Source organism: Aphanomyces astaci, assembly GCF_000520075.1.
Source record: "Aphanomyces astaci strain APO3 unplaced genomic scaffold supercont1.4, whole genome shotgun sequence".
Classification (NCBI taxonomy): domain Eukaryota; phylum Oomycota; class Saprolegniomycetes; order Saprolegniales; family Verrucalvaceae; genus Aphanomyces; species Aphanomyces astaci.
The window spans coordinates 863,612-879,179 of record NW_009798267.1 but is presented as its reverse complement, the minus strand read 5'-3'; the positions used below and the strand labels follow the sequence as shown (position 1 = coordinate 879,179).

Sequence of the window (15,568 nt, the reverse complement as noted above, 5' to 3'; positions counted from 1 at the left end):
GCATTTGGATGTCAATTCAAACTCGAAAACCTTTTACATATAATACTTTTTCCCACCATAAACTTTTACAAGATTATTGGCATGAGAGGTTCTCTTTTGTCCAATAATACAGCTCGAACGATTTAATTGGATGAAATAAATCGGCACATCACTGAACATTCGGCCCATCACTGGTCGATCACGTTATTGTTAAATTTAGTATACTACTAGTAGTATGTACCAGACGAACCTACTACGTACTACTACCACGACATGGGCATACATATGTATTAAACGATGTGTACTTTGTTACTAGTTGCGATGGGGGAGGTCGGATCGCCGACCGACTGCTGCTTGTGCTGGTGGTCGTGGGTCATGTTCACCGTGCATGTCGTCCGCCGCACGAAGTCGTTCCATGACCCAAACGCGTCGCCACCGCTTGGGAACTCGCAGTTGACGCCCACAACGTTGGCTCCAGTGTAGCAGAGTGCCGCCTCCATGGGGGATTGCGTAAACAACACAAGTCTTTGTTCCAGAACTTGCTCGAGGCTTTGAAACTTGGAAACGAACGTGATAGGCAAGTGAGTGTCCACCTACAGTCACAATCAGCTAGATGTCTTCATCATGACCTTTCTTCATGTACTTGTACGTAAGGCAGGATATCGTCGACCAAGACGGCCGCGGGGGCGACAAAGTTGCCCGATCGGTCCATGGTATGATTATTGCCTCCACAGAGAATCTACCATTTTCGAATTCATCGTTATTGAATTGTTTGTGGTTGAGGGTTCGTCTGGTAACCGGAAATATTGCAATATTCAGGCCCAAAGCGCCATTTTAGGGCCGAATTCAACAAATCTGATCAAAATTGAAACATGTCTTGCTTGCAAAGGTTTAACCCAAATCCAATAATTCCACGTGGGATTTACTCGTTGAAGAGGTCCAAAACGCCACATTACTACAAAATGGACCTTTTACCTCCATTTTGAAAATGACATTTTGGTTAATCCCATTTTGCGAGAAAAAGGAATATTATTTTTGAAATGTTACCAGACGTACCCTGAATCATTCATTTATAATACATATTCGATTTTTTTATAATATATATACCTGACCGTACGACATGGCGGCATTCACGGCATTCGAAAACGACTGCACCGCCTAACCACACTATCAAGTCCACAACCTATCTCCATATACCGTTGTACATAGGTCTTACCTGGAGATTGCGCAACGGGCCGCATGTCGTTGCGGCAAGGAAGGGATCGCCGACGACAACCAAGTCCTGATACCTCGACGTGAGAAGGCGGCAAAAGCGATCGCTTATGTCGACATGCACGTACACGTGCCTCAGAACGCGGCGACCTGTCGTTCGTTCGTTCACAGGTCGTTGGTTCGTTCTAATATATAAATATATATATACCCATGGCCAGCAGTACCATCCGAAGCGCGACGTCGACGTTGGCATCGGCGAGCACGACCATCGCATTGTGAGCGTCGAGCTCCAGTATGGATGTGCCGAGGCGGCCCGCCACCGCCACGCCCACTGGATGGCCTGATAGTCCACTCACCAGTGAGACGATTGTATTGTCATATATTCAAAATTGGAGTATCGGGGTGTTCAATCGAATGAGCAGCATAACCAAATACATCGGCAGACGACAATCGATAAATATCGATATCCAATGAAAACCCAAATCAAAAACCAAGTAGCCAATCAAATCAACTCTTCGACCAATTCAACATCGAATTAGTGTGTGACAGAAATTAGTGTAAAACTGGACCATTTTCACATACAAAAGTGTCAGTACAAAGAATCAATCGAGATAGATTTGGCAAAGAATCAAAAGTCAGCCAAATTGAAGGTAAAAGAAAGTCCATATCTCGAGACTGGAATAACTAGTATGTACCATGCTCCACAGATCCTTGGTAGCACACGACGGCCATCCGCTTGTCTCGCGCTAGACACGCCCCCACGTCGGCGCCACTACAAATAAACAAACGAATGAACGATGTGTTCAACAGTGGCGGCAGTCGGAATCGAGTGTTGTACTATGTACCTGCCACAAATCAACGAAGCGCAGGCAGGGGGGTACCCGTGACTTCGTAGCACGGACGCAATCAGCCGCGTGATGGCGATCGCAATAAGGCTAAGCGACGGCTTCCACAGCACGGCGTTGCCGCATGCCAGCGCCATGGCGCCCGTCCACGTCGGGGAGTGAGCGGGCGTGAGAAGACCCACGTGCCCCCCCAACGGACCGAAGCGTTCCAGTTGCACAATCTGCATGGTGTTGAGTGGGCGGGATTCGGCGCAGTCATGGACGGCGGCGATTGTCGAGGCTATTGGAATCAATCTTGGTGAGATTGAAGACGAGTAGAACATCTTTCAACCTGTAACGGAGTGGACGATCACCGCCGCCGCCGCGTCGTCGCACCGCCGGATCATGTTGGCCACCAGCGTCATCGCGTCACGTTGGACGATACCCGACTCCAACGCCAGCACATTAGCCAGGCGTTGGTGGTGGGATCGAAACACGTCGCCGATGTGGCGCACCACTCGACTGCGATGCGCCGCGGTCGCTTGTCGCCAGGATGGCGCTGCCTTGTCCATGGACTGGACCACGTGCATGTACTCTTTGGCAGTGCCTGATCGAACGGACGCGATGGCTTGGTTGGTGGACGGGTTTATCACTGTGATCATGGGGCCGTGGCCGAACCAGGTGCCGCCGCCAAACACTCCTGGGTTGATGTCCTGGAGCCCCAACTCGCTCAACATTGCAGCATGCTGCTGTTGTTGCATCGTGTCGGGTCTGCCGGGGGGTTCAAGTGGACGGGGCGCAGGGTACGAGGGGTGGGGGAGAGGTGGAGATGGTGGCGGGAACGGACCAAGAGCCGCGACATCGACCGCGGAGGCAGCTTCACGGGAAGGACTCACCACCTCTCGAGTCATCCCGACCACCGCTACAAGGGGACGACGACATCATTACGAGACGGCGGCATCACAAAGTGCGGATGAGGGTAGAGTAAGCACTCGTACGGGAAATGGGCTCTCGGGATGCGTTGGGCTGCGGACTCGTCATGGTGACATTGGTGGACGGTGCCAACGCGACAAGGACGTGGTCGACGCTAGTGTCGTCGTCAAGCTTGCGGTGCTTGACGGTGTATTTGGCTTTTGCCGACGCATCCACTTCGGTGCAGCGTTCCACCAGATGTGTCGTCATGCGAGTCGTGTCGCCCTTGACTTCCTTTTCGCACCACACGCACATGCAGTACCGTCGTTTCCGCAGCTCGTCGGTGGTCGTAAACTCGTCCCAAATCGGGTCCTTTGGCCGACCACCCTTGGACTTGCCACCTCCATGGCGCCCTCCTACGTCCGCGGACCCATAGACACATGGATCCTTTCCTTCCTCGTCCATGTCGCTTGTGATGCCCACCGCGCTGTCTGTTTTTCTCGGACGAGACCTGTACGCTTCGCGCAAGGCCTCTTCAACGCGAGGGCACCTGTCCACGATGTGATTGTACATGCGAGCTGCATCGGCTTTGACTTCAACGCCGCACCACTTGCAGCGGCAGTACCGCTTTGCCGCTAGCGCAGCATCGTCGTCAAATTCATCCCAAATTTTCGTCCGCGGTCGCCCTGATTTCGACATCCTCTTGTGGTTTGGCCCACGGCTATTTGCCCCATATATCCGGATACCTGAATGTACGGATAAAGATTGTAACGTTTCGAAAAGAACTTTGGAATCAAAGAAGTCATGTGAGGAATCGTGTTTGAATTGCGGGATGGCGAATGTGCTATCTCTTATGCGCATGTTCCTACTCTTCGGAATGCTTCCGCTTGTGGTTTCCCCCGTTTTCCGAGATGTGGTGCACGTCAGTATCGAATTGACGGTCGCCAGCGTCGCCAAGACCTGGGACAATCACGCCGGATTCCGACAACGTGTCGTCAATGGCGGCCACAATCACTTCCACGTCCGGGTGCTTGGCGAACAGGTCCTTGAGTCCATCCTTGGACGCAATGGTGCTGATAATCTTGATCTGGGACACCCCCCAGACTTTGAGGATGGCGACCGTCGCGATGATCGTCCCCGCTATTCCGTGGCAACAGTCATACGATCATGGAGGGTTCTGACCGATCGAAACGTACCAGTGTTGATCAAAGGCTCCAACACAATGGCGCAGTCAATGTGGCACTCTTTGGGCAACTTGTTGTAGTATTGCACTGGAAGCAACGAATTGCTGTTGCGGTACATGCCTACGGCAGCGTCACCGTTAGCGTCGGGATACTACAATGCTCAACATCGGTACCGATGTGATGCACGCGGGCATTTGGGAGCAAATCAAGCATGGGTTCAACCATGCCCAACCCAGCGCGAAGGATGGGAACCAATGCAACCGTCGTTGCAAGTTCCGACCCTTGGTGTGGTCCCAACGGAGTCTATGCCGCCGTTAGTGATGGAACGGGTATGTCGTGATCGCACACCCACCTTGATTTGCTTGGGTACCGTCGAGAGGTCGCTGGTTGCTTCATACCTAAGACAAGAAACGGAGGTCGCATCGTGGTGCTTGGGATGCCGTACCCAAGGTAGAACGTGATTTCACGAAGCAAGTGTCGGAAGAGGTTGGCATCCGTCTTGGCATCGCGCAGCTTTGTCAACTTATGCGCCAGAACGGGGTGCGTGGATAGAATGACCTTGGAATTCTCAGGAAGACCAAGGGACTTCACGTGGAGGTGCGTCGTGTGCGGCATGACTCTGGGTGGTTGATGCGAGGAAGCTATTTCTTGAAATGGGTTAGAAAATCTTTGGGGGGATTTAAACTTCGAGGATTTTACTTCGAATACCTCCCTATGAAAGAAGCTTGGTCAATATCAAGGAAATTGTAACGCTATGCACGTTGAAGTACAACAGAGTCGAAGTTCGAAGTTGATGCCACGTGATTTCAAAAACAATCTCACACATCCTAGTGTCAATGGCTACTACGTAGTATAACTGTACTTGGCCTTTGAGATGTGACTGTGTTCGCAGGTCGAGATGGACATATTTCACAGTAGATACCATAGCCAAAGGGTCGTGGCGTTGCCATTGAGATTGTGCATCGCACGCACTTTTACGAATCACCATTGTATGTAGCCCATCTATGACTGACTGCCCCCATAGTTTCGAGCGACGACGTAACGTTACACCCAAGGCAAGTCTCCCAACGTAAGCGACGAGTAAACGACACCATGGGGTCTTGTTGCGGCTGTGTCAGGAACATGATTCACATTCTGCCATCGCTGAGGGTGTGATACTCGAGAGCCGCGGAAGACGTCTTAGCGGTTCAAAGTCCCATATACTACCGTATCACGATGCGTAACTACCGGTAGGTATGAAATCAAACTTGAGTTCTCATTGTACACGAACTCCTACATTGATGGTAGTACCTTTTGAGCTGACTCGCCTTGCCAAGTCCTCTACCGTTACAAGATCAACCACATTTGGTACTTTGCTGGTCAATTTGCACCAATCAACGTACAGTACGTTTAACCGTTTGCCCACCGCAACAAAGAGTCTTAACGGTCGCATCTCACTGTGCCTTTGCTCTAGTTGGCGGTGACTGCTTGCTTCTCCACGGTCCCTACATATACTGCTCTTGCTCGTCGCAAAAAAGAACCCTGACGAGTCTGCGTATCTTTTCCCGTGTGTGGCGCCATAAACACGCGCGGCACAAAATAACTTCCCCAAATTTCCTCACTTTTGAAATCCCTCGATCTTCCCGAAACACAACCAACATGGCCGACGTGACGTTCCCCACGACTGCCGACATCGTCATCATTGGCGGCGGCCTGGCGGGTATGCACATCTACACACATCCATGATTCATCGCCTTCTGTGCATGTTGTCATATCGTCGTGTAGGCATGGCCGCGGCCTTGGAAGCGCTTGAAGCCAATGCTTCGTTGCGCATTGTCCTACTTGAAAAGGAGCCCAAAGTGGGCGGCAACTCGGCCAAGGCGTCGTCCGGCATCAACGCGGCGCAGTCCAAGGACGACCTCGACGCGTACTTGCAAGACACGTTGAAGTCGGGCGGCGGGTTCACCAACCCTGTTCTGGCGCAGACGTTGGTCGATCAAGTATGTTGTCCACCCTGCGACACCATCAGCCCCATAGTACTCATGCGATAACCCATGTATCGCTAGAGCTTGGACGGCATCCGGTTCCTTGAAAGCAAAGGCGTGGACCTGTCGGTGCAATGCCAACTGGGCGGCCACTCGACGGAGCGCACACGGCGCAACAAGACCGGGCCGAACGTCGGGTTCGCCATCACGTCAGCGCTCAAGAAGGCGATCGACGACGCCAGCAGTCAGATTCAGATCGTCACCGGCGCCAAAGTGACCAAGTTGGTCGCGTCCGACAACGCCGTGTCGGGGGTCGAGTACCACGTGGACAACCGCGACTTCACCGTATCCACCCCCGCAGTCATCTTAGCCACGGGTACATGACCATCCCCCATGCATCTCCATCGCGACGACTCCGTTGGTAACCTCGAGATATATAAACAGGTGGGTACTCGGCCAACACGGCGCTGCTCAAGACACTGGCGCCTGGCATGGAGGCATTTGCGACGACGAATGGGCCGTGGGCGACGGGCGACGGACTGGAGCTGGCCACGGGCGTCGGCGCGGCGCTGGTCGACACGGACAAAGTGCAGCTGCACCCCACGGGGTTCATCGACCCGAAAGACCGCCACAAGTCGTACGTCCGCTTGAACCTCTCCAAAGTGTCTTGTTGACATGTGTTTGGTAGGACTCGGTTCTTGGCCCCCGAAGCCCTCCGCGGCGCCGGCGGCATCTTGCTCAACGTCCACGGCCATCGGTTCGTGAACGAGCTGGCGACGCGCAAGGAAGTGTCGAACGCGATGCTGGCGCAGCCAGAGAAGCGGTCGTTCTTGGTCTTGCTGCAGACGGACCAAGTGCAGGCGGCGTGCCAGGCGCTGGGTCTGGGCTTTTACGAGAAGATTGGCCTGGTCAAGGTCGTTCCGACGTTGGAAACGTTGGCCCAAGTCGTGGGGGTGCCCCAGTCGGTCTTGGACGCCGAGTTCGACTCGTACTTGAAGGCGGCGCGGGGACAAGCCGCGGACACGTTTGGCCGGACGGCGTTTGCTAACGTCACGGAGTTGCGCCCGATGTTTGTGTTGGAAGTGGAGCCCGTGGTGCATTATTGCATGGGTGGGTTGAAAGATACGAAGAGTGTGTAGAGATACGATGTGGACTTGTTGTAGGGGGCGTGCAGATCAACGAACATGCCGAAGTCGTGCTGGGCAACCACACGACGCCCGTGAAGGGGCTGTATGCTGCGGGCGAAGTGTCGGGCGGACTCCACGGCGGCAACCGCTTGGGCGGCAATTCGCTCACCGAATGCGTAGTCTTTGGACGGCTGGCGGGCCAGCGGGCGGCGGCGCTCGTCGCTGTAAAACAATAATTAATATCCTAAGAAGTTTTGTCAAGTTCATGGCCGTAGCGTAGCGAAGTCCCCGCTCTGGTTAGCGCCAACATGGGCAATACAAGTGCTAGTAGTAGTACTGTAGGATGTCATTTTACATGCTTGCATTGACAGTTACAGTACCCGGGTTTGAGATTGCACACGTCTGAAATGTCCTCATTGCACATCTACAGTGGTCGTGGTGCGCATGTATGTGCGGTGACAGATTACATAGAACAGGAGGTTGAAGCGTCGCTGGGACTGTGCAAAGAAAGACCAGCGCCGGCCACCGTTCAATCACGTGCCAACTGCCATCGATCGTTGACGCACGTAGTGACCGCGACTGCAATTTGACGTATTCTCATCTAGAGATTGCCCAAGGGCGAATTCCCACGCGTCCTTCTTACGCTGTCGGACACGCATCGAGTCTTCTCAAGTTTGCAGGGGGTGGCTCGTAGGGGTGCTTGCTTTGGTCCCCCTGCAGCTCCTCGATGTCTGGTCCGACGGTTTCAAAAGTGTTCAATTGCCATCCATAAACTACAGTAGGAGGCAACCAATCGTTGAATGCTACAGCGACCACAGAGCGACACTCGTGCGACTGACGAGGGATGTGGGAAGTGCTATCGACGAGGAAACGTCAGCTTCAGCCAAGCATGACGCTAACCACACGACCACACTCTGGTGCATCGTCACACATTGTGATCAACACCAGCACACGTTTGATGTGTCTGTATGCTTGCTGCATATCTCAGTTTTTTGCCTCAACTGTCATGTTCCAAAACACAGATACTAGCGAATCCGTGGGTGATTATTGGACGATAGTTTGTTTACCCACAACAACTCCGTTATGCACTTTGCATCACACTCATACCATGACGACTGTAACATTACCGCACATTCTTCACTCTCACAAGACATTCGCGTCGCTTCATGCTGACGTGTGACGACGGAATGTCATGATCAAGATGGACGGATTGTTGCAAGTACAGACCAGACTGCAACCACTCCAGATCAGCTAAGTACACTTCAATCGTGTTGTCGAACAATAATGTTGTGAGGTGTACTACTCCTGGCACTGAGTAGGTAACAGTGTATGTATCGCCATCGCCGACTCGAGCTTTGCCCCTACTCCTGTCGTTCCTCGTGCCAGCCCCGACGCCCCCCAAAAGCTGCTTCATGTTCCCCAAACGTGGCCACATGCATGTCGTGGCGCCGTCTTGGCCGGCATAACGCGCGCTTCGTCCCATACATGTCTTCTATCCACCAACCTGGTGCTGCTTCTCCTCACGCCCTTTCATGGCGCCAGGGATCTTATTTGTTTTTTCTCGGACTTGGAAAATGTCTCCAAAATACATACAAACGTCGAATGTAAACATTTCGAATTTAAAATAATAGTGGGTGTTCTGGAAATTTCGTTGATCCAGGTATAAATAATTCTGTGTTGGCCAACGCCGCCTGTGATTGGCTGGCAAGGGATCCTTGCCAAGATCTTCGAAAATATCCCAGCACATCTTGAAGTGAGTATACAAAAGCAACGCAAGAAACCAACGCTCGGTCGGCCCAAGCGCTACCACGCCACTTCCCAATATCTCTCCCATCATGAACCCCCAAAGCAAGTATGGAGGCCTCTCCATGCGCAACATTATGATCCGGAAGAAGCTTGCCGAGCGCAAGCGCTTCGACTCTGCCGACTACGCCATGCAGCAACAGATCCCTTCAACCAACGACGCCGTCGACAGTGGCCGACCGTTGAACCTGCACATTTCTACCGACCCCGCTGTCCTCCACCGCGTGGCAAGTTCACATGTAGATCATGTGCAATCCCCCGTTGTTCAGATCGGTATGGCGGCATTCTTTGACAGTATGAGCGATGACACGTGCATGGCCACAGCCCCGAACTCGCCATTGGTAGAAGCGATGACTTTGTCTCCCGCGAATCGTCAAATCAGCGCCTCGTCATCCGAAACCGCTGTCGCCAATTCACAGCAGCAGAACGCCAAGTATGGGGCGCTGTCTGCACGAAACATCATCTTGCGACGGAAACTGGCCCATACCACCACACATTTCGATTCGGCCGACTACCAGCTGCAGAAATACGGCCACGGAAATGGCATAGAAGGGACTGCGGTGAATTATTCCGTGTCAGCACCCGTGAACGACGACATTGAGTTTGCAGGTGCCGTTGGAGCCACCGTCGACGCCCAAGTCGCCGTGCCCGCACAATTACTGGTCGCGCCGACAAATTATGGAAAATTGTGCGCGCAAAACATTCTAATTCGAAAGAAGCTGAAGGAACGCAAGCGATTCGACTCGGCAGATTATTCTATGGAACACAGCAATCCGTCGACGACGTCTGCGTCCGCCGCCGCCGCCGCAGCGCAAGCGGCCCGGTCGATCACGTCCGACCAACATCAACCAAAGCTGCTTAAGATCTCTGTCGACTCGCCCAAAGCCGCCAAGGACGGAAGCAGCAGTCGGGACCTGTTTTCCCCCACGAGTCGCGTGGCGGCGCGGAATGTGTTTCTCCAACGCAGGTTACAAGAGCGGAAGCGGTTCGATTCGGCCGATTACTTTCAAGAAAAGCAGCAGCAGCAACAACACCCTTAACTTAAAACGTCCATCGTTCGTTCGTTATCGTTTCAATCCAAAGTTATGTTTCTGGAGGGTGGCACGATTGATCGATGCTGACGCTCTTGGGAAAGGGACGGACGTGGCCATGCAACGGCAAAATGCCCTTTTGATCTTTTTGGCTCTTTCTTTGCTCTTGACGCGCCACGTCATGGTTGATAAACAACAGCAGCACCTGCGTTCGAAACGATAGCAACACACGAATGGTTGAGTATGGTATGGCTCACACTTAACGTTTCACATTCATTGCTGAGCCGAATGGTCCGACTTGCTCGTAGGCCTACTAGAAGTATCATGCAGTCGCAGTACGACTTGTACAGTGTACAGTGGCGGCATGACGTAAAGTTCAACACAATCCACCCATTGTAGCTTTGGCTTCAGTGGGGTACTGTAGCTCAATCGATGGTCACCATTTCCAGCGAGTTCCCAGGCACAAGCGCTCAAATGTGACTCAGAGCTTGTTTGGTCCCAACACTTGATCATGGTTCATCTTCATGACGGACGCCCTGCTCGAACGCAGAATATCCGCAAAACAAGACGTCATGCTATTTAAATTGACCAATGAGAGGCAATTGTGGACAATTTTATCCAATGGTATGTTTGCTTGCAACGACCCCTTTTTCGCAATTTCGCATCATGCCACCAACCCTTCAACGGTCCGCGCATGCGGTCAAGTCCACACTGCCGTGGCTGTACATGGTGACACCGAGCATTGCATCCACAGACGTACTTGTGGATACGGTGGAAAAGGCTCTCCGTGGAGGAGTGAACATCGTCCAGCTTCGCAACAAGATCTTTGGCGCAGACTCGCCCGAGCTCAAGGCCATGGCGGTAGCGTTGCGTGAGTTGACGCGGTCACACAATGTTCCGTTGATCATCAACGACCACGTTGCACTTGCGTTGGATGTCGGTGCCGACGGTGCGCACATTGGGCAAGAAGACACGGCCGTGGAAGCCGCGCAGGCACTCATCGGGACCACGCCGTCGTTTCTGTTGGGAGTCACCGTGCGCGACGCGATCCAGGCGCAAGCCGCGTGCAAAGGTGCATGCATGTTTCATTCGTGTGGTTCTAATACTTTATGTGTTTCTGTAGCGGGGGCTGACTACTTGGGAGTCGGGCCAGTGTATGCCTCAAGTACCAAGCAGAACGCGAACAATGGCCTCGTTATTGGCCTCGACGGGCTCGCATCCACCGTCGCCATGGCGAGCCAGTTCCATGTTCCGGTGGTCGCTATAGGGGGTATCCATGTAGACCGTGTGGAAGCCTGCATGTCGACCAAGGCGGCCGGGGTGGCGGTCGTGGCGGCACTCAGCAGTTCGTCCGACGTGCAGGGTGCCGCGGCGGCGCTGGCCGACAAAGTTCGTCGCCACCACACACGTTGAAGTATATCGACAGAAAAGAAATAAAACCGTAGAACACGATACAAATCAATAGAAAACACACGATCTGTTTTTTTCGAAAAAGTGTTAAGTCGACGTTTGCTTTATGGTGGGACACGGATCAAAGTCACAGCCAATGTCGACGCGGCGCCGTTGGAACTTCCTGGTGGCGGCGCAGTACCTGGCTTCGGTGGAGCATGCCACGACTGGAGGGCACGGAGTAAAGTTGCAGTTCAAGGCGGCGCTGCGGCGGACTACTGTCAGGGTCTGCGGGCATGTGAACGTGTCGGTCGCACACATCTACTTAGCCATATCAAGAAACAACACTTCCCCTCATAGAAGCATACCACGGGACAAGGATCAAAGGTGCAATTCAGCAGTGGATTCGCACGCTTGAGGTCGCCCGACGGGCACGTGATGGTCTCGTTAACACAAAACTACAAGCGATGAAAAAGGCGCAGAGGATGTCAAATGGTACCGGTGGACACGGGCGGAACGTGCAGTTGGTAGCGTAATCTCGCAGCACAATGTCGCCGGAAGGACACACTTGGAAGAACGGGTCGTCCGTGCAAGTGGTGTTCTGTGTCAAGGTATCAAGCGCCTATGAGCATGGTTCCACGAGGACGAATGACACGTACCGGCGCTGGCACGATGGCGTCGTTGGATGTGATGTTGCAGGGAAAGTGCTCGCAATTGCGGAGCGGGTCGCGGCCGACACCGCGACCGTTCGGACAGATGTACCAGTCCTCGACGCATGCTTGGCACATGGACGTCGTCCATGAGAGCGCGAGCATACCCACGAGGATGGCTCGCATGCTGCTGCGAAGACTATCGTTACGGAAGTTGAAGCCCATGATTGAAGAATATCACCACGTGGGGTCCATTTGACGGTTTCAAGAACAAGTTATTTTTAGGTGCCCAATCAAGTGACTTTCCAATATCGAAATTTGGGGATAGCATTGCATCGGCATGATGGAGAGATTCGCAGAGTGCGTCTCGCGATGAGATGACGATCGCGTGCGTCGTTCAGTTGTTGGTGTGTTAAATAGGAGGTGGGACAACAACTACTACTGGAACGCCGTGAGCAATTGCTGCAGCAACTCGCGCGTGGTGCCGTGGCGATGCGGGAGTTGCTCCGTGAGGATGCCTGCAAACTCCCGTCGCACGACGGAGTCCTTTGGTGGAAGCGAGATGAGCAACCGGAGGAGGAGGTTGGCACAGTCGTGTTCGTGGGGATTCCACGCCGCCTCGACCACCCACTGCAGCAACATGTGCACGCCTTTCGACTGGTAATGCTCCGACAGTTTGCGCACGTCCCCTTCGGACATGCGCTTCGAGTTGAGTGTGCGGTCGATCACATAGCACGTGCGGATTTTGTCGCCCGTCTAAGTGGATGTGAGGTACTTGACAACGACGACAAGTCAAACCGTGAGTTTGAGTTCCGATGCTGCCCGCGCAGAAATAGTGTCAAGGACGCGGTAGAACTGGTCCACGGTGCAACTCCCGTCGTCGCCAACATGTTCGTCGCATAGGTCGACGATGAAATCCGAGATTGTCATGTTGTCCGAGGTAGTGTTCGGGTTGATGGTTTCCTCGAAGCTCTCCTTGTTCACTGACCGGCATTCCTGTGGTGGGGTGAAGTGTTTAGACGTTGATGCGAGAGATGTCACGATGGGACGTACTCGTTGCGTGAAAGGATGGGTGCCAAAGACATCAATGTGTGCTTCCACAAGCTGGTGATGCTGGGCCAGGAGCTCGTGGAACATACGGTGATGCCACGTCATGACCTCCTCGAGCAACTCTTTTCGTTGGACCTCCATGGAAACTCTTCTTGCGCGCGGTGATTGCGACGGTCACCCGAAAATGAAATCGAAGGACAACAGGAAACTCAAAATCGTACTTTATTGAAGGGTCCAGTACTTTATCGAATTTCATTTGGGTTTTATAAAATGATATCCAAAACCGTTTAAAACTGATATTTATTTACATAGTACGAGTGTTAGAACTCGTCATGGTTTGTTTGCTCTTGGCCTGCATACCAATTCGTCAGGTACGACGACTTTGAAAGTCGATTTCGTTACCGTGGAAGTCCAAGAACGAGCCGTCGCCTAGCGGGTATATCCACAAGTCTCGTTCGTGCGCGGCATCGCTGAGCTCCAGAATCGGCTGCCACAGTCGCCACGCCGCCAAGATGTCGTCCAAGTGCATAAAGTGGCTATAATAAATAAATCCACATCACGAAACTCGACCATTTCCCCCTCAATATATATATATATATATATATATATATATATATTCGTAGATGGCTGTGCTCTTACGTTGCATCTCCTTGGACGAGTTTTCCGAGCAGAAACGTATATGCACCCAGCACTTCCATCGACTTGTGCGGCGCCAACTGCTGTCGTGATGTGGTATTGTTGTCTGCTACCCACCCGAGGGGCGGCACCACCGACTCGACCAGCGCATCACACACTTGAATCGATTCGCCTTTGGGTCCCTGACGTAGTTTAGTGTCATATTTCAGGGAAACGCCTACTTGAATGACAAACTCGAGCACACATGCCGTGCCAAAGTGTAGAGTGACGCGCACTTCGCGATGTTGGAGCGCTTTGCCCGCCGCCACAGACACCGTCATGTCCCGTCGCTCCTGGTGCCGAAACCTCGCCGCCGCCGCCGTGGCCGTGGTCGTCGTGGGTTTGTTCAGCTCGTTATGCACATCCTGCAGGTATCCGTCATACTGCCCCAGTGATACCCCCTAGGTCGGTCCAGCATATTCACTCTGACATTCGTTTCCACATGCTTACAAGATGCGATTCAAATGCAAACCGGTGCACCAAATCCAGGCGTCGATGAGCCTAAGACATGTCAACACAGCCCAGTGATGAATCAATACAGTTCCAGTAGCTCTCGGATACCCTCAATAAATAATAATTAAAACTATATATATACATCGATTCGAATACTAGTATCATAGTACAGTAGCTCTCAGATACGCTGATAATTAATAATTAAAACTATATTAAACATCGATTAGTATAATACTACTATTTGGATAAATATATAGATACTGTATAAATAGAATGCGCTTCACACAAGCGAGCGTGGTGAGTCACTGACCAAGGTGTCTTGGGGTGGATTCAACAACCCCCACAGCAACGTCAAGTGATTTGCCATCACGTCCCGCACAATGCCCACACTAATAATACATGTTAATAATATATATATATATATTATATATATAAGAAATTAACGTACTTGTCGAAGAAGGCAGTTCGTTGCGCCACCGTCTCAGCTTCGTGCATAGCAATCTGGTTGTCCAGTATATCGTTTTGATCATGGACATGTTGTAGAGATTGCAATGCATGTAATAGTTGATTGAAGTGTTCTTACTTGGATGTGGGAGAGGTGGGGCCACCACTTGGCATACTCGACTTGGTTAAGAGTTAAGAATGAGCGAAGGCCGTGCACGCCTCGCTTGCCCATGTAATGATCGATCAAGAACAGCTCGTCGTCGGCGAAAATGCCGCGCAAGGACGTGGCCAACGCTTCTGCACTGAATATGTCGTGGCCAAACGGTTTCTCCACGACAATGCGAATCCAGCGCTTCGGGTGGCGCAAGTGCGCATGCACATGGTGGCAGATCTACAAGTGTAGCACATGATGGTTTGATTGCAACGAGGTACAACGAGCATGCACGCACTGCGTCAAAGAACTGCGGCGGCACCGCCAAGTACACGATGACGCCCGTGATGTCGTCGGTAGCCCAGCTGGGATCTGCCGCCAGAGTCTTGTAGTCCGCTCCGTCTCTTAATAGCGCATACCGAACGCCCAACCTGGACGCGGATGGAACAGACTTGAGCGTGGTTTCACCTGACGTGATGTCCGCGACCCCGCCCGCCCAGAACTGAAGCACCACGGGCGAAGATTCGCGTACTTGCTCAAAGGCAGGCCAGAGGTACTTGGTTGCTAGGTTGCCGGTACCCCCAACCACTAGGACTTGCACGTGCGCGTGTATCGCATAGCACAGCAGCGCTACCACAACGACGCGGAAAGGTGCCATGGGTTTGTGTTGACAGAGTTGATGCTTAGTATCCGTAGTATCCGGATATCATTTGAGGACGT

At 52.6% G+C, this 15,568-nt stretch overlaps 9 protein-coding genes across 23 annotated transcripts; 3 read left to right on the top strand and 6 right to left on the bottom strand.

Moving 5' to 3' along the window:
- Positions 1–253: 253 nt before the first annotated feature.
- Positions 254–3,624, bottom strand: H257_02454 (hypothetical protein). Of its 9 annotated transcripts, XM_009826107.1 has the most exons (10): positions 3,014–3,624; positions 2,368–2,937; positions 2,037–2,316; positions 1,887–1,963; positions 1,400–1,531; positions 1,320–1,341; positions 1,196–1,261; positions 1,087–1,137; positions 623–718; positions 254–572 (listed from the first exon to the last, which is right to left on the bottom strand). In XM_009826107.1, exons 1-8 carry the CDS (start codon positions 3,498–3,500, stop codon positions 1,110–1,112), a joined length of 1,662 nt encoding a protein of 553 aa, XP_009824409.1. In that variant the 5' UTR covers positions 3,501–3,624; the 3' UTR covers positions 254–572; positions 623–718; positions 1,087–1,109. The 9 variants fall into 9 exon arrangements, with proteins under 9 accessions (XP_009824409.1, XP_009824403.1, XP_009824407.1 ...); XM_009826101.1 differs by having other exon boundaries at positions 1,196–1,341; XM_009826104.1 differs by lacking the exon at positions 254–572 and having other exon boundaries at positions 573–718.
- An 89-nt stretch (positions 3,625–3,713) lies between these two features.
- Positions 3,714–4,763, bottom strand: H257_02453 (uracil phosphoribosyltransferase). Its single transcript, XM_009826100.1, has 5 exons — positions 4,557–4,763; positions 4,464–4,509; positions 4,285–4,414; positions 4,124–4,231; positions 3,714–4,067 (listed from the first exon to the last, which is right to left on the bottom strand). The coding sequence occupies exons 1-5, from the start codon at positions 4,724–4,726 to the stop codon at positions 3,793–3,795; spliced, it is 729 nt and encodes a 242-aa protein (XP_009824402.1). The 5' UTR covers positions 4,727–4,763; the 3' UTR covers positions 3,714–3,792.
- Positions 4,764–5,506: 743 nt separating this feature from the next.
- On the top strand, positions 5,507–7,463 carry H257_02452. Of its 2 annotated transcripts, XM_009826098.1 has the most exons (6): positions 5,507–5,810; positions 5,876–6,090; positions 6,157–6,451; positions 6,520–6,712; positions 6,764–7,185; positions 7,239–7,463. In XM_009826098.1, the coding sequence occupies exons 1-6, from the start codon at positions 5,750–5,752 to the stop codon at positions 7,436–7,438; spliced, it is 1,386 nt and encodes a 461-aa protein (XP_009824400.1). In that variant the 5' UTR covers positions 5,507–5,749; the 3' UTR covers positions 7,439–7,463. The 2 variants fall into 2 exon arrangements, with proteins under 2 accessions (XP_009824400.1, XP_009824401.1); XM_009826099.1 differs by having other exon boundaries at positions 6,764–7,463.
- An 835-nt stretch (positions 7,464–8,298) lies between these two features.
- On the bottom strand, positions 8,299–8,837 carry H257_02451 (hypothetical protein). Its single transcript, XM_009826097.1, has one exon. The coding sequence runs from the start codon at positions 8,683–8,685 to the stop codon at positions 8,326–8,328; it is 360 nt and encodes a 119-aa protein (XP_009824399.1). The 5' UTR covers positions 8,686–8,837; the 3' UTR covers positions 8,299–8,325.
- A 130-nt stretch (positions 8,838–8,967) lies between these two features.
- H257_02450 (hypothetical protein) lies at positions 8,968–10,172 on the top strand. The gene has a single exon (XM_009826096.1). The coding sequence runs from the start codon at positions 9,038–9,040 to the stop codon at positions 10,043–10,045; it is 1,008 nt and encodes a 335-aa protein (XP_009824398.1). The 5' UTR covers positions 8,968–9,037; the 3' UTR covers positions 10,046–10,172.
- Positions 10,173–10,575: 403 nt separating this feature from the next.
- H257_02449 lies at positions 10,576–11,511 on the top strand. 2 transcript variants are annotated; one of them, XM_009826095.1, is made up of 2 exons: positions 10,576–11,108; positions 11,160–11,511. In XM_009826095.1, exons 1-2 carry the CDS (start codon positions 10,628–10,630, stop codon positions 11,447–11,449), a joined length of 771 nt encoding a protein of 256 aa, XP_009824397.1. In that variant the 5' UTR covers positions 10,576–10,627; the 3' UTR covers positions 11,450–11,511. The 2 variants fall into 2 exon arrangements, with proteins under 2 accessions (XP_009824397.1, XP_009824396.1); XM_009826094.1 differs by having other exon boundaries at positions 10,576–11,511.
- Positions 11,512–11,533: 22 nt separating this feature from the next.
- H257_02448 (hypothetical protein) lies at positions 11,534–12,300 on the bottom strand (the record flags this gene model as incomplete). The annotated part of the gene is made up of 4 exons (XM_009826093.1): positions 11,534–11,746; positions 11,794–11,883; positions 11,925–12,026; positions 12,085–12,300. 4 exons carry the CDS (start codon positions 12,298–12,300, stop codon positions 11,534–11,536), a joined length of 621 nt encoding a protein of 206 aa, XP_009824395.1.
- Positions 12,301–12,513: 213 nt separating this feature from the next.
- On the bottom strand, positions 12,514–13,266 carry H257_02447 (hypothetical protein; the record flags this gene model as incomplete). The annotated part of the gene is made up of 3 exons (XM_009826092.1): positions 12,514–12,831; positions 12,874–13,071; positions 13,129–13,266. 3 exons carry the CDS (start codon positions 13,264–13,266, stop codon positions 12,514–12,516), a joined length of 654 nt encoding a protein of 217 aa, XP_009824394.1.
- A 91-nt stretch (positions 13,267–13,357) lies between these two features.
- H257_02446 (hypothetical protein) lies at positions 13,358–15,506 on the bottom strand (the record flags this gene model as incomplete). 5 transcript variants are annotated; one of them, XM_009826090.1, is made up of 9 exons in its annotated part: positions 13,358–13,477; positions 13,528–13,661; positions 13,765–13,943; positions 13,983–14,201; positions 14,251–14,301; positions 14,564–14,642; positions 14,702–14,754; positions 14,837–15,088; positions 15,147–15,506. In XM_009826090.1, 9 exons carry the CDS (start codon positions 15,504–15,506, stop codon positions 13,446–13,448), a joined length of 1,359 nt encoding a protein of 452 aa, XP_009824392.1. In that variant the 3' UTR covers positions 13,358–13,445. The 5 variants fall into 5 exon arrangements, with proteins under 5 accessions (XP_009824392.1, XP_009824393.1, XP_009824391.1 ...); XM_009826091.1 differs by having other exon boundaries at positions 13,765–14,201; XM_009826089.1 differs by having other exon boundaries at positions 13,358–13,661.
- Positions 15,507–15,568: the final 62 nt, after the last annotated feature.